General features: G+C 40.3%; 1 protein-coding gene across 7 annotated transcripts in view; it reads right to left on the minus strand.

Moving 5' to 3' along the window:
* The window catches only part of PHLDB2 (pleckstrin homology like domain family B member 2), a 172,597-nt gene that overhangs the window by 22,091 nt on the left and 124,890 nt on the right, over positions 1-25,616 (minus strand). For 4 of the 7 annotated variants that reach the window (XM_039535539.1, XM_039535558.1, XM_039535548.1 and 1 more), the window contains 7 exons: positions 20,649-20,777; positions 18,403-18,558; positions 15,108-15,218; positions 13,733-13,822; positions 10,665-10,808; positions 7,958-8,098; positions 7,000-7,099 (listed from right to left, as the gene is read on the minus strand). In XM_039535539.1, coding sequence (XP_039391473.1) covers positions 7,000-7,099; positions 7,958-8,098; positions 10,665-10,808; positions 13,733-13,822; positions 15,108-15,218; positions 18,403-18,558; positions 20,649-20,777 — 871 coding nt within the window. The remainder of the gene's footprint in view (positions 1-6,999; positions 7,100-7,957; positions 8,099-10,664; positions 10,809-13,732; positions 13,823-15,107; positions 15,219-18,402; positions 18,559-20,648; positions 20,778-25,616) is intronic. The other 3 variants (XM_039535588.1, XM_039535569.1, XM_039535578.1) reach the window with 2 other exon arrangements.

The following is a 25,616-nucleotide window of genomic DNA, read 5'->3' on the forward strand; positions in this document are numbered from 1 at the left end:
CCAGCCTCCTCTCCCCAAATGCTGATGAGGTCCATCAGCTCGGCATTGCGCCAAGTGGAGGATCATGCATGGAGCAGCCCTGGTCACCTGGAAAGATGCGCTGAGACCCCTGCATATGTCACTGAGCAAACAGGAAGGGGACTTTCAAAATTCCCAAGTAATTTAAGGGCTGGGGATGACAGTTGGTCACCTGAGGGCAGGGCAGTAGAGTTCAAACCGATGACCAGAGAGGCGAGAACAGGTATTGTGGGACACCTCCTGGAGGCCAATCACAGCACTGTAATTGACCACTGTAATCTACACTGGCACCGCAGTGTAGAAAGCTGTACGTCTCTTGTTGGGGTGCATTGTTTTTACAGTTTCTGTGCACTATGTGGCTTGGCAGTGTGTACACCTCAGGAGTTACAATGCAGAAAGCTGCTTTACTGTGCAGAAACTTGCCAGTGTAGACAAGGCCTTAGTTATTTCCTTGTGAGGTCTAGTTTTTTAAATCAGGTTACTTGTCACTCACACTTTTGGTAATCTTTGCAATTAAGTCCATTTAGTATTAATGGATCTGTGAAAATACTTCCAAATGAAAACCATCGTCACCTGGTCTTAAATTTATTTGCAGATGAGGCATCAACTGCCCCAGAATCAAGATATGCAAAGCTGCAGATCCCACATAAAATTTAAGTCAGTCCCCTTGCCTATCTGTTGTGTTTTCTATTCCTACATAAAGCCAAATAGTTTAATGAATATGCACAACATAGTCAAATTGAAGTGGATTTGAAAATGCTCCATTTCCTGACTTCGGTGAAATTAAAATATTTATCTTTAAATTTATATTTTACTTTCCTGGATTTTCAAATTTACGTTTTTGGGGTAAGTGAAGTAGAAATTAGAGAGAAAATTAGAGAAAAATAATTTAAGGAGTATTTAATTTAATACTACTTTAGAAAAACATTTCTGAATTAGCTTAGCTGTCAATTCCTCCAGAGACAGCTGAATAACTTTCTACAGAATTCTACATATGCACACCCAGATCTCTGGCCTAAGAATTTCAGCCCCAAGAAAGCTTGTAAGCCACTGGAAACACCGTTAACACCTGAGCAGCACTTCAACTCTATTTAATATTGCAGTTGATGTGACACCGTGCTATGTTTGTGGTATATGCTCCAAATAGTAAGGATAAAAAGGCATTCATCGTACAAAACTATAATTCACCACTGGCATAAGCATATATAATGCCAATAAATTCAATGGGATTGTGCATGGTTTTGGAAGCAATAAACTGGGACTATCATGTCACCCACAACACATCACCTTCAGCTCAGAAACCCACTGGAGTGTCAAGCCTGTCAACTGTCGGAGAGAAGGCAAGTGAAATAAGTGATGTTTTAGTATGCATCACCAGTTTACAAGGTTTAGAATCTGCTTTTTACATATGCTGTACTAACAAAATGAGCTTTCTGGGGGAAGTGTAGGGGATGTTAAAGATTAATACATGATTTTATTGTTTTAACATGTCTAAAGAACTTTATACATGTTTTCTCTTGATCTGCCCACTTAAGCTGAACAAACAGGCAATATTTATATCTATTCTTTATTTATTGGGGAAAAAATAAATTACTTATCTCTGCAAAGCCATTCAATATACTGAACACACAATTGTGAAGTCCTGTAACACAATGCAAGATCATGTAAACCAAGAGGGGTGACATCACTTGCAGGATCTAAAATTAGACAACAGCTATATTTTGGTTCTCACAAATGTCTATCTATCACAAGCCTATATACCACTATATAAGCCTGCACACTGTGTTGGGCTGTACAAGAATCTTCCCTTCTCTCAAGTAATCTTTTCTGGCAGTTCAGTGTTATTAAGAGAAATGGGACAGATGTACAAGATCAACATATCAATCCCCCTACAAAAGCAGCATATAACTTTCCCAGATACTCAACAGCTGTTACACTTGCTTGTACTCGAAAAGCCAAGCTTATCTTTCTGATGAATTACGTTTTATATACGAGGAGAGCTGGCAAAGAAATAAAGGGATGATAGTAAGGAAAGGAAATCATATAGTTGTCAGGACTTAGGAAAGAAAGCAGAATAAATTTAACTTCTGCTCACACCTGATTTTCTTCATTCTCAACTATGGGTTTGTGAAGTTATGCAGAACTTGGGCCTTGGTTACACAAATCTGTCTCCCACCGAATCAATGGGAGCCACATTCAAGAACAGAAAATTGACCTGTCCCTAATAACAAATAATTAAACTAAATTCAAAATTATGTTTAAATCTTAGGACATGAGTGAAATTTTTTACCCAATTTTCACTGTTCTAAGGCAACACACATTCTCCATTGATACTATTAAAGAGAATGTAAGTTCTACCGAATGGGCTAAATTATGCCTCTGGCTTCACGGTTTAGGCCTCCCCACTAAATTCCATAGGAGCCCTGCCTGTGCCTCTTTTTAAAGGTTTTAGAACTTGCCCCTCAGGTTTCCACACACCGAATGCTTGTTTCACGAGGAATTTTTGTATTTCTTTACTGATTTGTTCAACATACAGAGTATTTAACAAATTGTCTAAAGAAAAGTTTCTGCAAACAATTTAGTTGCCAATTTGTGAGATTAAAGGACTTTCCCCAAGCCTTAAGACAATTTAGGAACAGAAAAAAGCCATTATATCCTTCAAACTCCTTCCAAAAAGATAAATCTGAGCAAAAAGGTAACAAACATTAAAAATATCACTAAGGAAGGAGAATGAAGCAGAGACAGTTCTGCCTGTTTTTTGCATTTATTCCTAGATCCCCTCTGTTTTAATTATATCTCCCACTTTTTAAAACCTATGTGAGTGCAAGCAAAGCATCTATCAACAGTTTTATAATGTCTCAACATTTCAAATTAGGCCATCAAGAAATTTCCTCTTTCCCAGTGAGAATAAACCCAATCCCCTAAACCTCTTTTCATAATTTAGTGTCTTCACACCAGCTATCCTCTCTGCTGCCTCTTTTAAGGCAATAATTATCTTCCTGTGATATGGTAATCACCATAGCACATATTATTCCAGATGACATCGAAAAAAGCACCTTGCACAGTATGAAATATACCTTTTTATTGTATTCTCCATCTGCTTATTCAGTCGTGAATTAGACTATATATTTTTAGTCTACCACCTTTACTAAACTGACTAATTTCAGTGATTCTCTTCCCCATTCTCTCAGCATTTTCCTGATCTATGTATTAGGCAATTGTTCATATGGCACATATATCATAGTTTGGTTGCATGCCGACAAAAGAAATTTGATTGGCAGAGTTTGCAACATAAAAGGTGGGCAAGGATTTTCAAAATTAGTGGGTCTATCCTTCCCATAATAGCCAGCATCTTCAATTTGTAAAAAAGCCTTTAACAATTCACAGTTGTTTCACATCACCTACTCTAAATGCAGTCTTGAAATAACTTTGCAAAAATCATTCCTATTTTAAAAAATTGTGATCTTCTAACTTAAAAGAATTGCGTAACATTTATCTCTTATGTTTTGTAAGCCAAAGCAAACAAATTATGTCACAAAAAATTGTAAGTATTATGTCTGAGTGCATTTGTAAGCTATCTTGTATTGCAAAATACACAACAGAGAAGCTTTCCAGGCTGACAATTAAGCTGTTTTTGTGTCTGCTTCTGAAATATTTCAGGGTGGAAGTAAACAAACAAACAAGCAAGCAAGCATGCAAGCAAGCAAACAAACAAAAACAGAAAGTTTGTGCAAGGCCCTCCAGTCAGCAAATCTGCTCCATATATGTTCAGTCGCCTTTGTTGATTTGGCTGACTACAAACATCTTCTTAGACTACAATAATGCTTTTAAGGCCTGGTCTACACTATGAGTTTATATCAAATTTAGCAGCTTTAAATTGCATTAACCCTGCACCCGTCCACACAACAAAGCCCTTTATATCAATATAAAGGGCTCTTAATACTGATATCTGTACTCCTCCCGGACGAGGGGAGTAGTGCTGAAATCGGTATTGCCATTTCGGATTAGGGTTAGTGTGGCTGCAATTCGACGGTATTGGCCTCCGGGCGCTATCCCACAGTGCACCATTGTGACCGCTCTGGACAGCAATCTGAACTCGGATGCACTGGCCAGGTAGACAGGAAAAGCCCCGCAAACTTTTGAATTTCATTTCCTGTTTGCCCAGCATGGAGCGCCAATCAGCACAGGTGACCATGCAGTCCCAGAATCAAAAAAGAGCTCCAGCATGGACCGTACGGGAGATATTGAATCTGATCTCTGTATGGGGAGATAAATCTGTTCTATTAGAACTCCGTTCCAAAAGATGAAATGCCAAAGCATTTGAAAAAATCTCCAAGGCTATGATAGAGGCCACAACAGGGACTCAACACAGTCCTGCGTGAAACTTAAAGAGCTGAGACAAGCGTAACAGAAAGCCAAAGAATCAAATGGATGCTCATGGAGGGATGGAGGGAGGGACTGAGGACTCTAGCTATCCCAGTTCCCGCACTCTCCGAAAACCATTTGCATTCTTGTCTGAGCTCCTAATGTCTGAAGGGTCAAAAACATTGTTGCGGGTGGTTCAGGGTATATGCCGTCAGCCTCCCCCCCATGAAAGAAAAGGGGAAAAAATCATTTCTCACCTCTTTTCAATGTCACCGTATATCTAATGGATGCTGCTGGCAGACGCGGTGCTGCAGCGCTACACAGAAGCATTCCCTTCCCTTCCTGATGGCAGATGGTACAATATGACTGGTATCCGTCATCATCATCCCGTGAGTGCTCCTGGCTGGCCTCGGTGAGGTTAGCCGGGGGCGCCTGGGCAAAAATGGGAATGACTCCCGGTCATTCCCTTCTTTAAGCTTTGTCTCCTGGAGATTCAGTCCTGCCTGGAATATCATAGCAGCTGGAGGCTGCCCTCCCCTCCCCCCTTTGATATCTAATGGAGATTCAGTCCTGCCTGGAATATCATAGCAGCTGGAGGCTGCCTCCCCCCACTTTTATCTCTGCTTGCAGACGCAATAAAGTCAGTGTTGTTTCTTCATGCATTCTTTATTACACAAATCGGGGGATAACTGCCACGGTAGCCCAGGAGCGGTGGGGGAGGAGGGAAGCAACGGGTGGGGTTGTTGCAGGGGCACCCCCTAGAATGGCATGGAGCTCTTCATTTCTGCGGGATGTCTGGGGCTCTGACCCAGAGCAGCTGTTTGCCTCTCTGGTTCTTTAGTAGACTTGCCTGATATTCTAGGCAGGACTGACTCTCCCTTTAGACAAAACTTAAAGAAGGGAATGACCTGGGGAGTCATTACCATTTTTGTTCATGCGCCCCCGGCCGACCTCACCAAGGCCAGCCAGGAGCACCCATGACAGCAGCAGACGGTACAATAGGACTGGTAACCGTCTCTGCTAACTTGCAAAGGCAAGGGGATGCTGCTGTGTAGCACTGCAGTATCGCGTCTGTCAGCAGTATACAGTAGACATACGGTGACTGAAAAAAGGCTAAACGGGCTCCATGGTTGCCGTGCTATGGAGTCTGCCAGGGCAATCCAGGGAAAAGGGCGCAAAATTATTGTCTGCCGTTGCTTTCACGGAGGGAGGATTGACTGATGACATTTACCCAGAATCACCCGCGACACTGTTTTTGCCCTATCATGCATTATGATCTCAACCCAGAATTCCAATGGGCAGGGGAGACTGCGGGAACTATGGGATAGCTACCCACAGTGCAACACTCCGGAAATCGATGCTAGCTCGGTACATGGATGCACACTGCCGAATTAATGTGCTTAGTGTAGCCGTGTGCACTCGACTTTATACAATCTGTTTCCAAATACCAGTTTCTGTAAAATCGGAATAATCCCATAGTGTACACATACCCTAATACTTGTTAGCCCTGAAGAGCCAACACAGATATGGGAAACTATGATGGAAAAGTACTATGGATTCTATTTTGGCTAATGCATAATTAACACAATTGTAAAGTAAATTTCTGTAGTAGAATATTTATTTTTGGTAATGATGAACATGCCAGAAAGAACAGGTATTGATTCTCAGATCTCAGAAACAGTTGAGTTTGCAGAGTTGACAGAATCAAACATATTTTTACTTAAAAAAATTGAGCATGAATGAACTCAAGCTGAGAAAAAATAAACAGAACCCCAAGGCTTGCAGGGACATGTTTCAGAGCAGTACTGTACACTGGATGCAGAATTGTCATGTCTTTATTCCAGAGTTGCACCAGCAAAGCTACAACAATCAATATTTTTAGGCACACGCATCTAAGATGGATTAAAATAAACTGTACTCTGTTATAAATCTTCATCTTTAAGGGTCAATCATAAACCCTGATTATTCCACCCTGGCAAAAGTATCTGCCCATGAAGAGTAATTTACAAGACCAAGATAATGTTTCTAAACACACACACACACACACACACACACACACACACACACACACACACACACACACACACCTTTAATAAGTTGTCTCAAAACAACAACAACAACAACAACAAAACCACTCACATTAGTTGGAGTTAACCAGTTTACCCAATACATATTCTTCAATGCACCTTTCTTGTTTACAACAGCATATGTGAAAATTATGAAAATCCGCGGCTGGGATTTTAAAAGGTTGGCCCCTCGGGGGGGGGGGTCTTATAAGCAGTATATAGGCCAAAATCTATGTTTTAACTGTAAAATTAGGGGGTCGTCTTATACACCGGAAAATACGGTACTTTGAAATTGAAATGGGAAATGACAAGGAGCCATTGCCTGTGCGCCTGCAATATAGTTTAATTCTATACATCTTTAACATCTTTTTTTGCTGAAGTCTGAACATTGTATATGCAGATTTCTATTTTCATATTGAAAGGAAAAATATTATTTCAAAGCCCTAACAAACTCTGTAGATTATAAGTACGCTGATTTGGGATTTACTTTCCAGAAGAATGAACATTAGATACCCATGAAAAGAAAGTAAGTGTTTTAAAATAACTTTACCTTTATGCATTCTCCTTGATTCGGACTCTTTGGTTATGGTTGCCAGACAGTGAGGAAGTACACTGCCACAGCTGTTGCTCTGTCCTAGTGGTAAATGACCCTGCATGAAATTTTGTGAACAGATATTTACAAACTGCACACCTTATAACTTTGTAAGTCAGCAATTCCGGACAAAACAAATACCTCATATGGATTTCATGACAAAGTATCAGCTATAAGCTACTTTAGTTGTACACGTTCTCAATTTCTGAAATATTTTCAAGTATCTTCTCCTCCTAAAATCACATGAAGGCTCTTGGTTGCTCTACAATGATTCATGGTGCCACAATCTAGATACAATTTTCAGTTTCATCTCCACCTTCTAGTAACATCAAGAGGAAAAGAAAAATCAGAACTCTAAATGTTTCTTTAAAAATCAGTTTACTCTAATCTGGAATTGCAACCACTATTATATAGTAATCATAAATTAACTGTTATTGCATGACATCACTATAGGTTGTTTTGGTGCCTTTTCCTATCTTAACATGTTTGGATTTCCTTTAAGTTTAACTCTGAATTTGCTGGTTTGTAACATCTAGGGTTTATCTACACAGAAAAGTTACATCGGCATGGCTATGTCTCTCAAGGTGCGAAAAAGCCACTGTCCTGGGAGACATGGTTAAGTTGACTTAAAACCCGGTGTAGACAGTGCTAGGATGACGGAAGAATTCTTCTGTCAACCCAGTTACCACCTCTTGGGGACATGGATTATCTACACAGATGGGAGGATCCCTTCTGTCACTGTAGTAAGTGTCTACCCTCAAGCTCTACAGTGGAACAGGTGCAGAGTGTTTTAGAATGTAGACATAGCCTTACTTTTGGGATAATTACAACATCCGTACGTTACTCAACCTTCACTCCTTAACTTTTCATATGGGACTATAGAAATGGAAAAGCTATATATAGGCATATTACTTACTTTAGGAGTAACACTTCGTCCGAGAGTAGCACTACTGAAGTGTGGCGATACAGAGGGAGCGGTTTTCTTGCGGGGTAGAGTATCACTCAAATATGTGCCCTCCTTGTGCTGTTTCTTTCTTTCTTCCAGATTTCTAAAGTGCTTAAAATATAATTTGCAACACTGTTTTGACAAAATGAATCGAACTGTTTGGTAAATTATGTTCCACACAGAATATAATGAAATGTACCATCTCGAAATTTCACTGTAAAGAATGTGTCTCATTTTAAAGCTAAATATTCTGTTTTACATCTTGTCAAGAATTTGTTGTTGTTTTTTAAAGGCTGCTGCAGTACTAAAAACATATTACTAGTCACAGAAATTATATGATACATGGTAAAATAGTAACCAATTGTCCCCAAAGATAAAAATTATCAACTATTCTCAATTTACAATAGCATTAAGGACTCTCTGAAGCTTGTGCAGTGCTTAGGGGTCACATTTAAGCATTTATCATTAATGAGTTCTGCCAGTTAAGACATATAAATGGCCAAATAAAAGTGGTGTGATTTCCAAGATTCAATGGGACATAGAAACAGAACTTGTAACATATTTCTTTTTATGGCGATGGTGGACCAAATTAATGACACGGGTATTATTTTAGAAATAAAAAACAGTTTTAATTCCTCATACCCTTAAAATTAAAAAGTTGTATCCATACTGGTGAGTTGTTAAGAGATTCATCTTAAACACAGCTTTCAAAAATGTAGGATATCACACACATAGAATGAAAAATATTTCATAAACAGAAAGTAAAGCTTACTATTAAATCATCACCAATTTGCAACTGAATCAATCATACTGTACATAAAAATGGGCCTGTAATTTTACATCAGCACTGCCTGTTGATTAAGAAAACATTGTAAGAACAGAAACACGTTGTTGGCCCTGCACCCAATTATTGTTTTAAAAACACAAGGAGTCTAGGGCTTTGTCTACACAGCCAATTGTTTTGTCATTCACAGGTGGTTAAAAAAGCCCCCGCTCGAAAGACAAAAGTTTTGCCGTGGCAAGTGGCAGTGTAAGCGGCTCGTTATCGGCAGGCGCACTCTCCTGTTGACAACACAAATGCCGCTCATAGGGGGTGAAAGTATTTTGTAAAAGTACCAACAAACAGCGTTTCCACTGGCAAACTTTTAACGGCCATGTCGCTAAAAGCTATGTAGTGTAGACAAAGCCTAAGTTTACAAGTGGCATCCTATTAGGCAAAGGAAAAATAAACCCTTCCAAATGCTAATGAACTGGTAGTTTAAAACCAACATATTTTTGGTGAGTCCATTGTTGGAAGGTAATAGAAAACCCTCCATTTAAATTTGACTTTAGATCTAACCACTTGCACTTTACTGTTGCAAGAGCTTCCAACAATTAAGATAGCTCTCAAGTGTCAGCATTTTCCACTGTGTTATTCATTTGTTTTAAAAGCAAACAGACATACAATATGTACTCTGCCACGGGCTATTATGAGATCTTTTCTCATCTCATTGTGCATGTCTCTGTCACTAAATGCATTTACAGACCACCATCAAGAAGAGACTATTTATTCGACACCACTCAGTAATAATTCATAAAAATTCAGCAAAACCTTTAAGTACCGAGCTCTGCAAGTTTAAATCAATTATGGATTCTTAGATAATCACATCACATGAAAAATTCATGTGTAAATGACTTCTTTGCCACCATAAAAAAATCCAAGATGATCAGTTTTTAATTTGTTACCTGTTGTTGCCTGCGGTGTTTCTTAGCTGGGAGAGGAGGAGGTGTATCAGATAAAGGAAAAGGATCTACATGTGTAACCATGACCTCAGGCCAATGGACTGATGGAAGTTGAGCAATAGAGCGAGGAGAAAGAGAGTGAGGAAACACAAATCCAGAACAGAGAGATGATCTTAGCTTTATAGGAAAGAGAGAAATTACACACAGAGTTTTCTACTAGGAATTATTCAATACACATGGCACACACAAACTGCAGTTTATAACAATATTTCATTGGGAGAGTTTGGAGTGAAAGTACATATTATACTGGAACTGGTAAATAAATATTTGAAGCAATGTAAAAATGCTAAATACCAAGTTTATTGGTAAACTATAGCAGCACAAAGATAGGACATTTTTAATCATAAAGTTACTCCATTTTAACACAGAGGGGCTTGTTTATTTTTTAAAATAAATGTAAAGATTGATATAAAGTCCAAAAGTTACAAACACAGTGCAAAAAAGGCCAGAAAGAACAGATTGGAACAACAAAGAAAAGTGAAGGTATTGATCTGTATCCAAAATATTAAAGATAGATATTACTTCTGCATAGATTCATCCCACAAAAATGAGCTATAATAAGATAGGAAATCAACACTTCACCTCCATCATACAAATCATCATTATATTATATGACCTGAGACTACTTTTCCGAAGGACCCCTACCATATGAAAGGCAATGATTGCCCCTATCAGAAATAAGTGACTTCTTCTTAGCCTCTAAAATCCCAAATCCAAAACCAAACACATTTTATAATTGGAGAACTCCTTTGGCCTTTTCTGTCAGACCAACATCTGACCCTTCATCGCTAAGTCTACAGTTCGTTTTAGGGTTAAACTTATTACACTAGAAATTTTAAAAAAAAATAGCTGTCAAAGAATGATGTAAACAAAGGGAAATGTCTCTCAAACAAACCTCTTTATTTTGTGGCTGGCTCGCCAGCACAGCCGTGGAAGGCTCAGTGGCAACAGCGTCAGCATCTGTGGGGGGCTGAGTGGAAGGGGATCTATTCGTGGAATTGCCATACAGCTCACTAATTTCACTTACACTGATATAACCCTAAAAGGAGGAATTCAGAAATTAAACACGAAAAAGGAGTAAAAGCCAAAAGACGTGCAAGAGTGTTAATGTATCCAGTACAATGAAGGTTAGTTTGGAGTGATACAGCCAAATATCTGTGGTCTTATCAAAATATTTCATTAAAGCAGTAATAACAATTATATTTTTAAAATACTGAATACTTTAATTTTGAAGAATGTTTTCAGTCATTCCAAATACATTTGTGTTACCAAAAGGCAAACCAATTGTAAGTGAGCAAGACACTTTATCAAAGTAAAGCCATCAGTGCTTCTTGTTTTGTTTTAGTATGTTTAAATTCGAACCACTTAGCTAGAGCCACCATCTAGATTTTAAATATAACATTAGCATTTCCCCCAAAACAAAAGTCTTATTTGTGGATGTTTAATGCTTAGGATTTTCCTCTCTTCACGTTTTTTTTTTAAAGCCCATCCCTATTTATTTCCTGATACACCTTTTAATTAAATTTGTGGGGACTGGATGGCTCACGGGATTGGTATTATGACATGGTGTGTTATTCTGTAAATTATTCTAATAATAGTTGCTTAAATTGGCAGTGTCTAAAAGTGGCTGTTTGGAGGCTCATATAAAATGCTGATGGGTATCAGTTTGATTCCTAATGGACAAGAGTCCACATCCTAAAAGTAGCAATTGCAATTTGAATCTTAGATGAAGAAGGCCAAGGGCTGCCTGAAAAAGTATGGAGACTATGCTACACTTGGAGGCGAGGCACAATGGCAGGACAGTTGATGTACATGTTCTGATGTCAAGAGAAATTCAGTGTCTAGTGCTGTCAAATACATTCACTTCAAAAATAAAATACAGCTTCAATGCGTTGATTATAAATAAGTCAATGCCCCAACTCTTGAGCTGTGGAAAAAGACCATTTTAAAGGAGGGAAGTCACTGCTGAAATAGTGTCATAAAAATAAGGCAGAAATATATTTAAAAAAAAATGAAACAGTGAACCACTTTTAAGATGAACAGGTGAAAGAATGGAATATGGTTATAAAACTGCATTGATTCATTAATACATGAAAAGATGTCCTTTTTTGGAATGAAGATGATCAGAACAGCTACAACTTATTGCTACAGTATTTCTGCTTTTAAAAGGGATCTTTAGGAATGAGCAAAAGAGTATTTTGGCTGCAGGGAGAAGCATTGCAAAGACACACTAGAAGATGGAGGATTTTATTCACTTAATCTCAAGGCAGATGTTATTCAGGAAACTCAAGTGATTAGGGTGACCAGACATCCCGATAAAATAGGGACCGTCCCGATATTTAGGTGTTTGCCCTGCGTCCTGACCGATCTTTGTTCCGCTGGCGGAGCCCGCCCCCCATGTGTCCCGATATTTTCTCCCTCTCATCTGCTCATCCTAAGTGTGATTCTAAATTAAGGAAGCTGCCTTAGATATTTGACAATTTATTCAAAACGCTAGTATTTTCTGTTTACAACAAACTGCAATCCACAGACACAGAAACTTCATTATGATGAGTTAAGATGGGGTGAAAGTAACTTACAGGACTTACCGATATGGCCAGAGTCCTGAGGGGGTGTGGCCTCACCTGGAAAAGGTGTGGCCTCAACCGAAGAGGTGGTGACTCTCAAGATTTAAAGGCCCTGGGGCACAGGCTGTGGCTGGGAGCCCTAGGACTTTTAAATCACCCCAGGACTCCCAGCTGCAGAGGTGGCTGGGAGCCCCCGGGGCTCTGGGGTGACTTAAAGGGCCTGGGGCTCCAGCCGCTGCGGAGCCCTGAGCCCTTTAAATACCTCCCGCAGCTCCAGCAGCTGGGCTGGGGCAGGGATTCAAAGGGTCCAGAGCTCCCGCGTCTGCGGGGAGCCACGAGCCCTTTAAATCCCGGCCCAAGCCCGGCTGCCGGAACTGCATTGGAAATTTAAAAGGCTCGGGGCTCCCAGCAGCCCTCGGGAGCTCTGGGCCCTTTGAATCCCCGCCCGAGCCCAGCTGCCAGAGCTGTGTGTGTGTGTGTGGGGGGGCGTTAAAGGGCCCGGGGCTCCCCGCAGCAGCCGGAGCCGGAGCACCGGGCCCTTTAAATCCTCGCTGTGGAAGCCGGTGTGGTCCGGCACGGCATACTGGCTCTTGCCGGTACACCATACTGGACTGGACCGGCTTACTTTCACCTCTGAGTTAAGATGATAAATACATTGATTCAATATTGCTAAGATATGCACTGGCTGAATCACTACAAAAAGTAGGGACTGTGGCTCAGCTCCCCTCAGACTCCTTACCCAGTTCAAAGGTGTGGGTTGTGAGGACTCAACGATTACCTCAGAGCTTTGCAGCAAGGTCTAGGTTTTCCTTCACATTAGGAATACTTACTCAATACCTCACCCAAAACTTTTGAACCTCTTCCCTTTTGACTGCCAACAATGATTAAATAAATCGAGCTACAATAGCTCAAAGTCTTTAACTCGGTGTTTAAATGATGAAAAGCTGAAATAAACATTTATAATGGATTTTTTCTATCCCAAAAAAAAGTCAGTGATAAAAAAAGTCAAATATATAATATAAGAGCAAGAACACTGTAACTTAGTCGCACTTGTCCGTAGCTGTTTCTAGATCTCTCTTTCCTTATGTCAGTCAGGTTTAAGTGTTTATTTAGAGAAAAACAGATTCTCTAACAAATGCAAAATGGTAATTTATCCAGGGCAAAAGTTTAATGAATGGGAAAAACATCTGAGAAGCTATTTTTGGCTTAATTTGGACTTCCAGAAGTAACACAGCAAAGTTTCCTAATCATAGCAAGAACAGAATATTGAAAATCACATGAACAATGCATTGCATATTTTACAAGTTTTGCCAAACTCTAAATCACTATTGCATACAATATTAATAAACATTAAGCTTACCAGAGGTTCAGGAAAACAGCAGTTAACACGGCTTACCTCTTTTAGACTGCTAGGACTGACAGGAAATCCTTTTCCTCCAGAAAGTCCAGAGTATTTCTTTTCCAGATTACAAAGATTCTCTTTTTCCTGTCAGGAATAGACATTGTGTTTATTTCAGAAATTAATATTTATCCACCTAAAATGAATGCCAGTTATTTATTTAAAGAGAATAAGGAAACTGTGTGGTGTGGCTAGAATTGCAATAGCAGTTTCTATTTTATTTATTTATTTATAGCAGAACTGAAACTCTCCAACAGTACCCAACACCCAGCTGGGATTTAAGCTCCAAATGGCCTGAGATCTAGCAGTCCCACACTTTACGACCAATCCAAATCCCACTGAAGTTGATGGAAAGACTCCTTTTGGCTTCAGTGAACTTTGGATCACACCCTATATGTCCAATTGCAATCGCCAAAGACTGTAAAAAGCGACCGTTGATTTGGGGTGTCTGAGTTTTGGGGTTTCCATTTTGACACAATAAAGAAGCCTGACTTGACAGGTGAGGGCTCCAAACTTTCTGAAAATCAGGCCCTTCTTTTAAGGTGTACCATGTTCAGGGACGGCTCTATGTATCTTGCCGCCGAAGCCACAGGACCAGCAGACCTCCCGCAGGCATGCCACCAAAGGCAGCCTGACTGCCGCCCTCACGGTGACCGGCAGGCCGCCCCCCCACAGCTTGCTGCCCCAGGCATGCACTTGGTGCACTGGTGCCTGGAGCCGCCCCTGACGAAGTTGGGGGCGGGGGGAAAAGGGCACCCAAAATCACTAGTCACTTTTAAAAATCTTTGTCAACAGCTGTGGTCAAACTAGAAAGCTCTTGAGGTCTGTCTCCAGCATACAGATGAGAGCAAGGTGTTCTCAAAGAATAGAATCCGCTTCCTCCTTGTGGTCTAAACCAAAATTTAGGTCCCAGAAGAAAGATACATTTTTTTCATTCTAGAATTTTATTAGCCAGAAGTTGGTCATGACAAGTAGTCTGATTTTGTGGCCAGTTATTGGCCATTATATGTTGATGGTTTGGAAGGTGCAGAGGTTGTGCACATTCCCAGATAGCCTTTGACGTGTGAAATGTTGGCATTTTATATATATAAAATCCTAAGACAGAGGAACAGCTTTTGTTTACTATATTTTTAATGCAAAGACCTTGTTCATTATGAGGTAATCTCTATAAAACCTCATATAAGACAAAACACCACTACAGTTTTTAGCTAGGAAACCGGCTGGTAATAATAAGGTGGGTTTTTTTTTAATGCTATTGGAAAACAGAAGCCTGTTGAGATAATTTTGTCTTTCCTACTTCCATGTAACAATTAGATTTAAAAAAAAACCACACCAATATAAAAAAAATCTACAAACACAAGAAAGCACTTACTCTTTGCAGCATCATTATTAAGTTATTCTTCTCTTTTACAAAATGATCTTGTTCCCTCTGTGACTGCTGGACGATATGATTGGCTTGCTTTTTGAGAGCAGAAATCTTCTCCTAATATACAAATATAATAACCACATTTTACATATTTAAGTTTGAAAGGACAATGTATGCAGCATGGATCTTGTTCAGAGAGTGCACACACTAGCAAATATAATGTATCTATTTCATCCATAAACTTGGCAAAACAGAACTGTGATAATAACTATTTCTTAAAGTTAAGATTGTAACTACTGGAAAATAATTTTGTTTTTTGAAAATAAAAATGTATGAATCCTTAACGTGGTACATGGAAAACTGTTAAAAATGACAAGCTATCACTTGGGGTTTCCTGGTCCTGCTTGCAGGCTTGGAGTCTCTGTAGGGAAGCATGCTATCAATCAGTCTGCAGAGAGCCAGCCCAGAGTAAGATGGGTTGAGTTGCGCCTGTTTTTTGGGTTCTTGTGTGTCATTCTAAATTCTAAGAAATAAAGATTATGTTGCTACCTTCCAGCAAAAGTATTTATGCTGCGTGTGTGTGTATGCATATGGAAAGTCCCCTATCTGTGAAGATAAATAATTGTTTTTTCTCTTCTCCATGTTATAGTGCTATGCTATGAGGCTTTATCACATGAGCATAGGACTAGGAACCAGGAACTCCTGAATTCTAATTCCTGTTCTAGCCTTACTTCTTCTGAAGTTTTGGACTCTTAATATCTCTGCCTCCATTGGTCCCTCTGTGAAGTTACGATAATATTTGCCTGAGGTTTAATTACTTTAAAATGTTTAAATGCTTTGAAGATGAAATGCACTAAAAGAAAGTAATACAGAACTAACAAAGACATTTTTAAATAACAGCCAATCACTCCATTAAATGTGAGGAGGATTCAATAGGAACCAGACAGTGGAGAGTGGCTCCTTGTAAGTACCATAGACGTGAGAACAAGGCAAGATCAGCTGGGGGGGGGGGGGGGAAATTAAAAAAAATAAAAAGACAGACATTCTTAGTCTACTTCATTGTGTTGAAGTAGAACAAGTTATGTTCTGCCATGATGCTGACATTTTATTGCATAATTTTCCATTTGTTAAAATACAGATAAGAGATGGGCAAGATTGAAGCAGCAATCTGGTTCATTTATTGAGCTTGCAACAGTCAAACAAAAGCAATGATGGTTTTAAATTTTTTATCTCACTATACTCAAGGTTGTTCCACAAGTGAAGGGGAAAGTTAAAACAAAAGATCTTGAACATGACTGCCCTCATTTAAATAAATACTTGTTTCATTACCTGTACCTTGTCACATTGTTAGCTTATCCATCTCTGGTTTAGAATCATAGATTATCAGGGTTGGAAGGGACCTCAGGAGGTCATCTAGTCCAATCCCCTAATCAGAGCAGGACCAATCCCCATCTACATGACCTACTGCTTCTTATTGTCCACCAATGATTCTGGCTGCTTCTGTCTCTTATCCCACCCAGTTTTGGATGTTTGCCAAATATCTCCATAAAACCATAAACATTTGAAGATCCATCTGGTATAATCAAATATTTCAGCATTAAGACTGCAACCTCACTCAAATCTATTTCACCTGTTTGCGTCCCTAGGTTGGTAACTTCTTTGGCTTTTACATACATAGGGCATTCAAGTCTTTCTGAGTAGGCACTGCAGTGCACAGAGTAATAACAAACAGCAGTAACCATTAGGGGCTCTTCAATTGGTAAGCATAAAGCTGACATGGGGAAAGAGGGTTTGAATAATTTTTCTACCTTATATAGACAGAGCTGGGGAGGCCTGCATAAAAACATCAAGACAATACATAGTAGATGATCTGGGTCTTGAAATATGGTGATTGCACCCCAGTATAAGGCTGGTATCAGGGAATGTGTCAGAGGGTGATTGGCCCTTTAAGGGGTGGTGGATCCAGCCCCACCTGTCTCCACAGAGATACAGAATGAGTAATGCCACACGATAGGCAGATCATGTGACTAAAGTCAGGCCTCTTGGGTGTAGATAAAAGAGAAGCCTTTAGAGAGTCGAAGGGAAGAGAAGGGAGGCTCCCTGTAGGAATCCCTGGGAGTCGCTACTCGATAGATAGCAGAGAGAGATGCAGCGGAGGAGGGCTACAGGAGTTGCTTTATAAATTAAGACTCCCTAGCTCCGAGGCAGAGGGGCTGCAAGCCTAAAGGCATCAGGAGCTAGATAAGAAGGCTGGAGCATGGAGGGCAAGTCTGCTACAGGGAAGTCTTGGCAGGTATAGGACTAAGAACATTGCACGAAGGGTCATAAACCAGCTACAGAGGCTCTGTGGGAGTTCTTGTTTTCCCAGACCCAGACCCCAAGAAGGAGTGTTCATTGATACATGAAAGCCTGTGTCAAAGTTATTGGGGAATCCAAGGAGGAAAATGAGGCAGGAGCTAACCCAAAGCCAGACTGGGTAGGTGGTCCTGCTACAGGTAGAAATGCAACTTCTCACCTCTTAGTAAATTTATCTTTAAAGATAAAGAGAAACGTTAGTAAAGCTGATCATAGTAAAGGTGGTACTACATAAAGTGGCAAGAGTAAACTCCCTAGGGCAGTGGTGGGCAACCTGTGGCCCACAGGACGCATGCGGCGAGGGTAAGCTGATTGCGGGCCGCAGGACATTTTGTGGACACTGACCATCTGCAGGCACGGCCCCCCCGCAGCTCCCAGTGGCTGCAGTTTGTTGTTCCTGGCCAATGGGAACTGCCGGAAGTGTGGTTGCCCCTTCCGGCAGCTCCCATTGGCTGGAAACGGCGAACTGCAGCCACTGGGAGCTGTGGGGTGCTGTGCTTGCAGACAGTCAGTGTCCGTAAAACATCTCACGGTTCCCCACCACTGCCCTAGTGAATATCACGACTATCTGGCTCTCCTACCTTTTAAGGATAATAGCCTTGCTTGGGATATTTTTTGTGGTTGTTGTTATTTGTATTTTTGTTTTATTTTATTTTGGGGGTGGAGATGAGTTTGTATTCTAGGGCTTTGTTCCTTAGTTTAATTTAATTTAATTTTTGGAGTGGAGTGTGATTGGATAGATGGGGTTGCCATCATTATGAGCATCATTCTTGCTATGATCCTTTTTGAGAGAAAGGTTTTGTAATGTTTCCTAAGGACAGTCAAATTCTGAATTCACCTAAATCTCTTTTATGTACATCAGCAACGAAACAGGTAATGGTGAAACAACGGTGCTTTGACTTTAAAAAAGCACATCAAGCAAAGAGTTGAGTTTTAATCCTTTTACCTTTCTACTGACAATGCTGCGCTGATATTCAGCTACTTCATGCAGGAGCTGCTGTGTCAGGTTCTCTTTCTCCTCATCTAACCTGCTCTCATGTTCAAGTTGCTGAAACTCCAGATCTTCGAAGTGTTTGCTTTCTACATCCAACAGATCAGCATCCTTTAAAGACAAGCAAACATACAAACACACACACACACACAAAAAGTCTTGCATTTACAGTGATCAGAGAACAGTTACTTAACAACATTAAATATCAGGAAAAACTTCCTAACAGTAAGAATGGTAGGACAATAGAATAAACTGCCTAGGGAGGTTGTGGAGGTTTTCCAAAAAAGGCTGGATAACCATCTGTCTTGGATGATTTTTTAAACACAACAGAGGGTTATGACCCTTGCAGTCCCTTCTAATTTGGTTCTATGAATCACAGTCTAAAATTATTATTCAATTTCATTCCACAAATCTGTCCGAACAAATACAAACTTGATTTCTTTAGTTAGCATTACCATCATCATAAACAGAAGTAACATGACTGATCTTTACTGTGGGGTTACTTCCTCAATTACTGCCAACATCCCACTGTTACACAGAATTCTATTTCACAGGAATTAAATATAAAAAGATGGAATCATCTGTGCATACACACATTTGAAAGAACTTTCTATTCAGAACATGTTCTTACAACATGCTCATCGCCAGAGTGTCCGAGTGCTTTCCAGTAGTGGATTAAACAAAGTGACTGACATCTGTCATTTTTGTTCTTTCATCCTCTCCCCAAGGGAAGAAGTGTGTGCAGTGGAATGTTTTGTTTTGGATTTTTTACATATAATATATACACACACACATTGCTATCCATTTGTTTATCTCAGAGAAGGCAAGGTCAAAGAAGTGCACCTTACACTTGGAGTGGAAGGTGGTCAGGGTTATGATGGTTCTTAGCTTTTAGGGAGTTCATTCCACAGTCTTGGACCAGCCCCAGAGAAAACTGTTTCCTGCACAGAGGAGCTTTATCCTAATGGCAGAAAGTCCCATTGTCCCAGAGGAGCACAGTTGTTGACCACAGTCTTCATCCCAGAGCCTCAGTTGATGTTTTAGATATGCTGAGCCCAGCCCACAGAACTCCTTGAAGGTAAGGACTGAAACCTTGAATCTGATTGATAGTCTATTGGAAGACAGTGTTGAGAGCAGAAGACAGGTTTGATGTGCTTGCGGGAGCCAATGCTGTTGAGGAAACATGCTGCAGCAATTTGTTCAAGTTAGAGTTTCCTAAGTGCTGAAAACTTAAAGCCCAGGTATATCACATTGCTGTAGTCCAGCTAAGAGTAAACAACTGAGGCCGTCAGCATCCACCAGGATGGGGCTGGGGCTGAGTCTCCTAGCCCATCAAAGACGATAGAAGGACAGAACTTAGTGACAGTAGTGCACTAACAGCACATTGGTTCATATTGTCTCACTAACCCTTTCAACAACCACATGTGCCAACTGAATAGAAGATGAAGAAAAACAATTTCCAAATGCTAGCCTCAGAGATCTCAGAGAGAAAAGAACCCTGCAATGCCAGTTTTACAGTCTTTTCAGGACCTAACTACACTTTAACTTGGACTGTACTTTAACTTTGTTATGTTACAGGCAATAAAGTCAAGTTAGACTGTATAGGTGTTGAATAAAATGTAAGTGTGCCACTGCAAAGAATGAAAGACTAACTCAGATATGTAAATCAATTGTGCAGAGACAACCTCAGGAATGACATTTTCAATGCAGATTGAAAACTAAATTATGTACTGAAGAAAATAAGTATGCACGGCAACACAGAGAGACCAGTTTAAGGTGTGGCAAAAAAGCAACAGATAATTCTGTCAAATAGCAACGAGAGTTAAGTTTATCCTAATTACTGAAACCAAGTATTTGTCTTTGCTTGTTCAGTTACAGGGTGATGCTCTAATTTCCATCTAAATATCACAATTCTTATCAGCTTTCACATCAGCCAACAGGGGCAGGCTGTTAATTATATGTGACTGGTTTACAGCTTTTAAAATAGTACAAAAAAAATGTTAATCCACTGATTTGCATTCTACTCAATTGTCACCATGCAACATATTAATTAAGAATGCACTGGAACAAATACTTAGCCCTTAAAACTAAGCTGCAAAAAGTTTGCAGATGCTTCTTTTCATATATGAGATAGAATATATTACAATTAACTCAGGAATTAAAAAAAAAAAGTTTGTGCAATCTTGAAACTTGCTACTGACCCTCTTCAGCTGCTGCTGTAACTGTTCCCTCATGGATTCAGGGCAATTATCAAGCTGGGTCTTCTGTTCGGAGTAAAGCTCCTGAAGCCTCTCTAGTTTTTCCCTTTCAGCATCAAGCTTTATTTTTTCCTAAAGTTTGAACCAGAAAATAAAGAACAGAATTACCTTCAAACCCAAGCAGTTGTTAGCAATTATGATAATTAATGAACTCTAAAAGCCTAAGCATGTAGTTCAAAGACAGATATTCACTGTTAGTAGAAATTGCAATGATAGGGTGTAAAGTTGACATAAAACAAAAGTTAATCATTGCAGTGGAGTAATTAATTCTCTTCCTAGTCCTTGTTCTTTGTGCACAGGAGTTACATTCCTCCCATTTCCATGCTCAAAAGGCATTGGCTAGTCCCGTCCCATATTTCAAATCTAATCTAAATCTTTCTTATCTAGTAAAAAATGGTTAAGGAAGCAGCAGGCATGTTAGTCTGATAATGATAGAGTGAAGTGAAAAAAAAGTCGTTTTTGCAAAGAGCAGGGTGAAATATTATATATACTCTGGTTGTACAGGAACTCTCAAGATGAGTAAACTATCTGTCTACTTCCTGAGCACAGATTAACAAGCAGTAAAATGATGAAGTGAGGCAGATTATGGTGAAGTAGTATGTTTGGGACAGGAAATTCTGTTTCGGTATCTAAAACATATTGAATTTGTTCAGTTAATCCAGTAAGGAACTGTTTCTTGTTCTCTAGGATGCTTTACATACTCCTCCCTGAAAACTCCAGCCGTGTCCCTAGCTAGATCTTCTTTTCATCTCTCCAGAGTACATGAAATTCTTGAATGTAACTTACTCACTTCAGCACTGGCAAACATACTTGGGTACATTCCCCTAAACATTCTTGTAACGTGTCTGGAAGGAACAGTATGCCTGACATGCCATAGAAAGTTGCTGCCAGAACATGTACAATTCCAGAAACCTTGATGGGGTAAATTAGTCTCTAACAGAGGATACCCATCAAGAACCATCTTCACCTATGAAGACAGCCAGGCTTTCTTAACACAATTTTTAGTCAGCTGCTGCTCACAGACTCACTCAAATATTGTTCAATCCCTGCTTCTTCTCCTCCTTTTTGAGCTACACACCAGCTTCTCATTTCCCAACAGACCTCCATGTCTTCTTGATATTTTAGGTGCCTTAAATGTTCCAGCCTCTTTCTTTGAACCTTCCAAGGACAGTTGAATTCTGGACTGCTACGATATCCACTCATTTGTTCTCTTCTCTATCTTCTCTTTCTCTGTCTTCTGAAAACGAGTGCCTCTTTTCAGCAGCTCCTCACACTCAGGTTTTGCAGTCATGGTGCATGATTTGTACACCTTGAATAGACACTTCTCTCACCATACAAGATCTTCTGTTTCACGAGCACTGAATGCTGTTTCATATTCTCTTCATTATTACTGAAACCATCCTCAAACCTTCATAGTATCATGGAGATGAGGAAGCAAAATTATGTTGTTCGTTTAATCTCCTTATATTCTCCTCTCCTCTAAAACGGGGGTAATATCACTTTCCCAAGGCAGGTTGGTTTTTTTGTTTTAAATGTTTACTATCAGATCTCATGTGAACTGAAATGCTCATTTTGGTCATCTATCTGGCCACAGAATTGCCCAGAACAATGGACAATTTTCACAAACTCAATAAAAACCCAAAGATTGAACCATCATATTCAGTCACCTGAACTCCACACCCTCACTCCTATTCTCAGACAACATAAGCAGCGCTCATGGACAAGTAAGGAGCAGCCCCGACTTGACTGAGGTCACACAATGAGATAGCAACATATAGTTGACAGTAGAACCCGGGAGACATAACGCCTAGAGCTCAATGCCTCATCTATTTATTGTCAACTGTTCTGAGATCAAACTCATTCCACACAGGCCACCAAACAGTCATCAAATTACTGCTTTGTCACTACTAGCCCAGAATGTGGCAGACAGAGTATCTGTCAGGATTTTGAAAAAGGCAGTCAGGACCGAGGTCAGCGCAGGGTCAAACCTGAGGCTGAGAGTAGCAGAGGAGTTTGTAGTCAAGTTCCAGGCTGCGGTTGATATCAAGGATCAGAGTCCAAATCAGGTTTCAGGGTTTGGGTCAAGAAGCGAGGTCCAAATCAAGCTGATGTTGAAGCCAGGAGTTCAAAAACCGGGAGCAGGAATGGTCATGACAGCAACAGGAGATCACGGCTGTTGCCCAGACACTTCCTGGAATGCCTCATGGGTTTATATAGGGCGGGGAGCCAATCAGGAGCCATGAAGCTGCTACCTGTCAGACCCCTTGAGGCAGAACTTGCCCATAGTCTGTATCGACAGTGGGTCATGGCTTATGGAGCATGACCTGGTTATAGCTGCTGCTGGGTGGCAGCATGGTGGTGTTAGCTACCTGGTAGCTATAGAGGCCTGGGTCTGAGACCTAGGCCTTGCAGTAGCTCACATCCTGAGTCAACCCTTTCCCCAGCACAAAAGGGAATCTAAATATTTCATAAACCAATACCCAGGTCTTCACAACCCTAGCTGTCAGTTTCACATTAGTCCTAGACACCATCAGATTGCTATGTGGGTGGGATCAGGAAGAGCAGAGCCATCTACAGCAACAAGAACTACTGCAACCTTGAGCATAGTTTCATTACTCCAATAATAGCTTCCTGGAGATCCAGGCAACCTATCAATCACACTAACTCATGAAATAATAGGCAAGTCACTCTAAGTGTGAACAGCTAACATCAGCAAATATATATAACTCACTGAGGACCATGCCAGAAATATTATTACTTCCACCAATAAGCCAGGAAGGTAGTCCTTGAAGACTTAAAGTAAATGATACCCATCTCTTCTATTTATAACTCAGGAAGTTCTAACATCCCAGCAGACTGGCTCACTTGTGCAATCATAGCAGGAAATGTCACGTTAAGCATTTAGAGGCATTATATGTTTTGCATTTGGTAAATTCCACCAGCACTACTGACTTTGCATTGGTTTACCTCACACATTCATAATATGATAAAGAAGTGAACTGAACAAGTTATCTGCACTTCAATAGTATCTTCTGCCTAAGATCTGAAAGAGCTTTATAACCATGGGTTAAACCTAATGGCTCTGTGAAGTAGGTACTACTGTCCCACACACTACAGACCACAGAATGTGTTGCAGTCTGTTTCCGTGAACTGTCCAATGTTACAGTCAGTGACACAGCTGTCACTAGAATCCATATGTTCTGGCTCCCTGTGCTACTCTTTAACCACATAAACATCCTGACTCTAAAGGATTGCTGCGATTTTAAGAGAAGGTTTGGAAAACTTGTAGGAGAAAGATACAATTTAAAATGGCATTGACCTAGCTAATAAATGTTCTACTGTTATTTTATACACTGTAGTACCCCTCCCTCCCTTTCTGTGCTCCAAAAAATTTATTACAGAGCAAAGTTATAAATGTGAGTTAAAACTAGCTTCAACAACAGGGAGAGCCACAAAGTCAACTTCTGTCTGTTAAACACCTTCCCTGCAATTCCAACTGCTTTCCAAACTTCAGTCTTCATTCCATAACAATATTAGATTCAGATGAGTTACCCTTTAATCAACACCTATTTCTGCAGGAGAAAAGGAAAACCCAGGAATGAGACATGTTGCCCTGACACATTTTCCACTTTGGACCGTATTCCACCTTCATATACAGGTGCTCATCTCCCATTGAATCTAACTACAGATACATGTAAGTATCTTGGGGGGGGGGGGAGAGAGATTTGGGCATTTAGAAGCACTCTTGAAACAGATAATTTTGCCCAGTAACCAATTATGGGATACATAGGTAGTATATTTATTACTTTGAAATATGAAGCAACCTTGATAATTAAATCTAAAGTATTTGTGATTTGGACACTTATTTACTGGTCCTGTAGGTCATTCAACACAACCTTTCTTAGAAAACTGACCAAAAGAAACACCAACATCTGTATGCAAGCTATTACATTTTCTCTTTACATTCAAGATTTAGGAGGACATTGCAATAAGGTTAGTAAGCAAGAACTTCAACCACCAGCTTTATTTTGGATGGCCATGGCGTGACACATTCTGTGCATGATGGCTTTGTTCAAGTGAACCAGCAAAGTATTAACAGCACAAACCAAAAAGTGTGCTTGAATACAGTGTGCTCACCCCTGACTTATAGCTTTGGAGCAAAATTGAGTCACCAGAGACTCTCATGTTCAGTAATGGCCTGTGCAAGCAGGAGGGAGCTGTCAACCCTCCCTGGCTAGCTGAATATGTAATGTATTGCACAATTGCAACAACTCAGAAAAACCAATGGAAAACATCAAAGATACACTATAAACATCGCTCTATCAAATTCATCATCCATTTTCATAAATTTCATGGTCATAGCATTTTAAAAATCTTGAATTTCACAGTTTCACATAATTAATTCTTAAATTTCAGTGTTCTAACAAAACATGAACACATATTTAAATATAGCAAAATATAAACATGTAAAGCCCATGATGACACCCAAAAAGTGACAACCACCCCATACCATGCCACCCTTACTTCCGTGCTGCTGCTGGCTGCAGTGCTGCCTTCAGAGCTGGGCGGTGGGAGAACGGTGGCTGCTGGCCAGGCGCCCAGCTCTGCAGGCAGCATCACTGCCAGCAGCAGCACAGGAATAAGGGTGGCAATACCATACCATGACACTCTTTTTTTCTGCTCTGCTGCTGGCGACGGCGCTGCCTTCAGAGTTGGGTGCCTGGCCAGCAGCTGCTGGTCTTCAGCTGCCCAGCTCTGAAGGCAGTGCAGAAGTAACAGTGGTAATATCACAACCCCCCTACAATAGCCTTGCAATCCCCTTTTGGGTTGGGACCCCCAGTTTGAGAAATGCTGCTATAGGGTAAAAGTACACAAAATACCAGATTTCACAGTCTGTGACATGTTTTTCCT

The sequence above is a fragment of the Mauremys reevesii genome, linkage group 1 (genome assembly GCF_016161935.1).
Source record: "Mauremys reevesii isolate NIE-2019 linkage group 1, ASM1616193v1, whole genome shotgun sequence".
NCBI classification, from domain to species: Eukaryota; Metazoa; Chordata; order Testudines; family Geoemydidae; genus Mauremys; species Mauremys reevesii.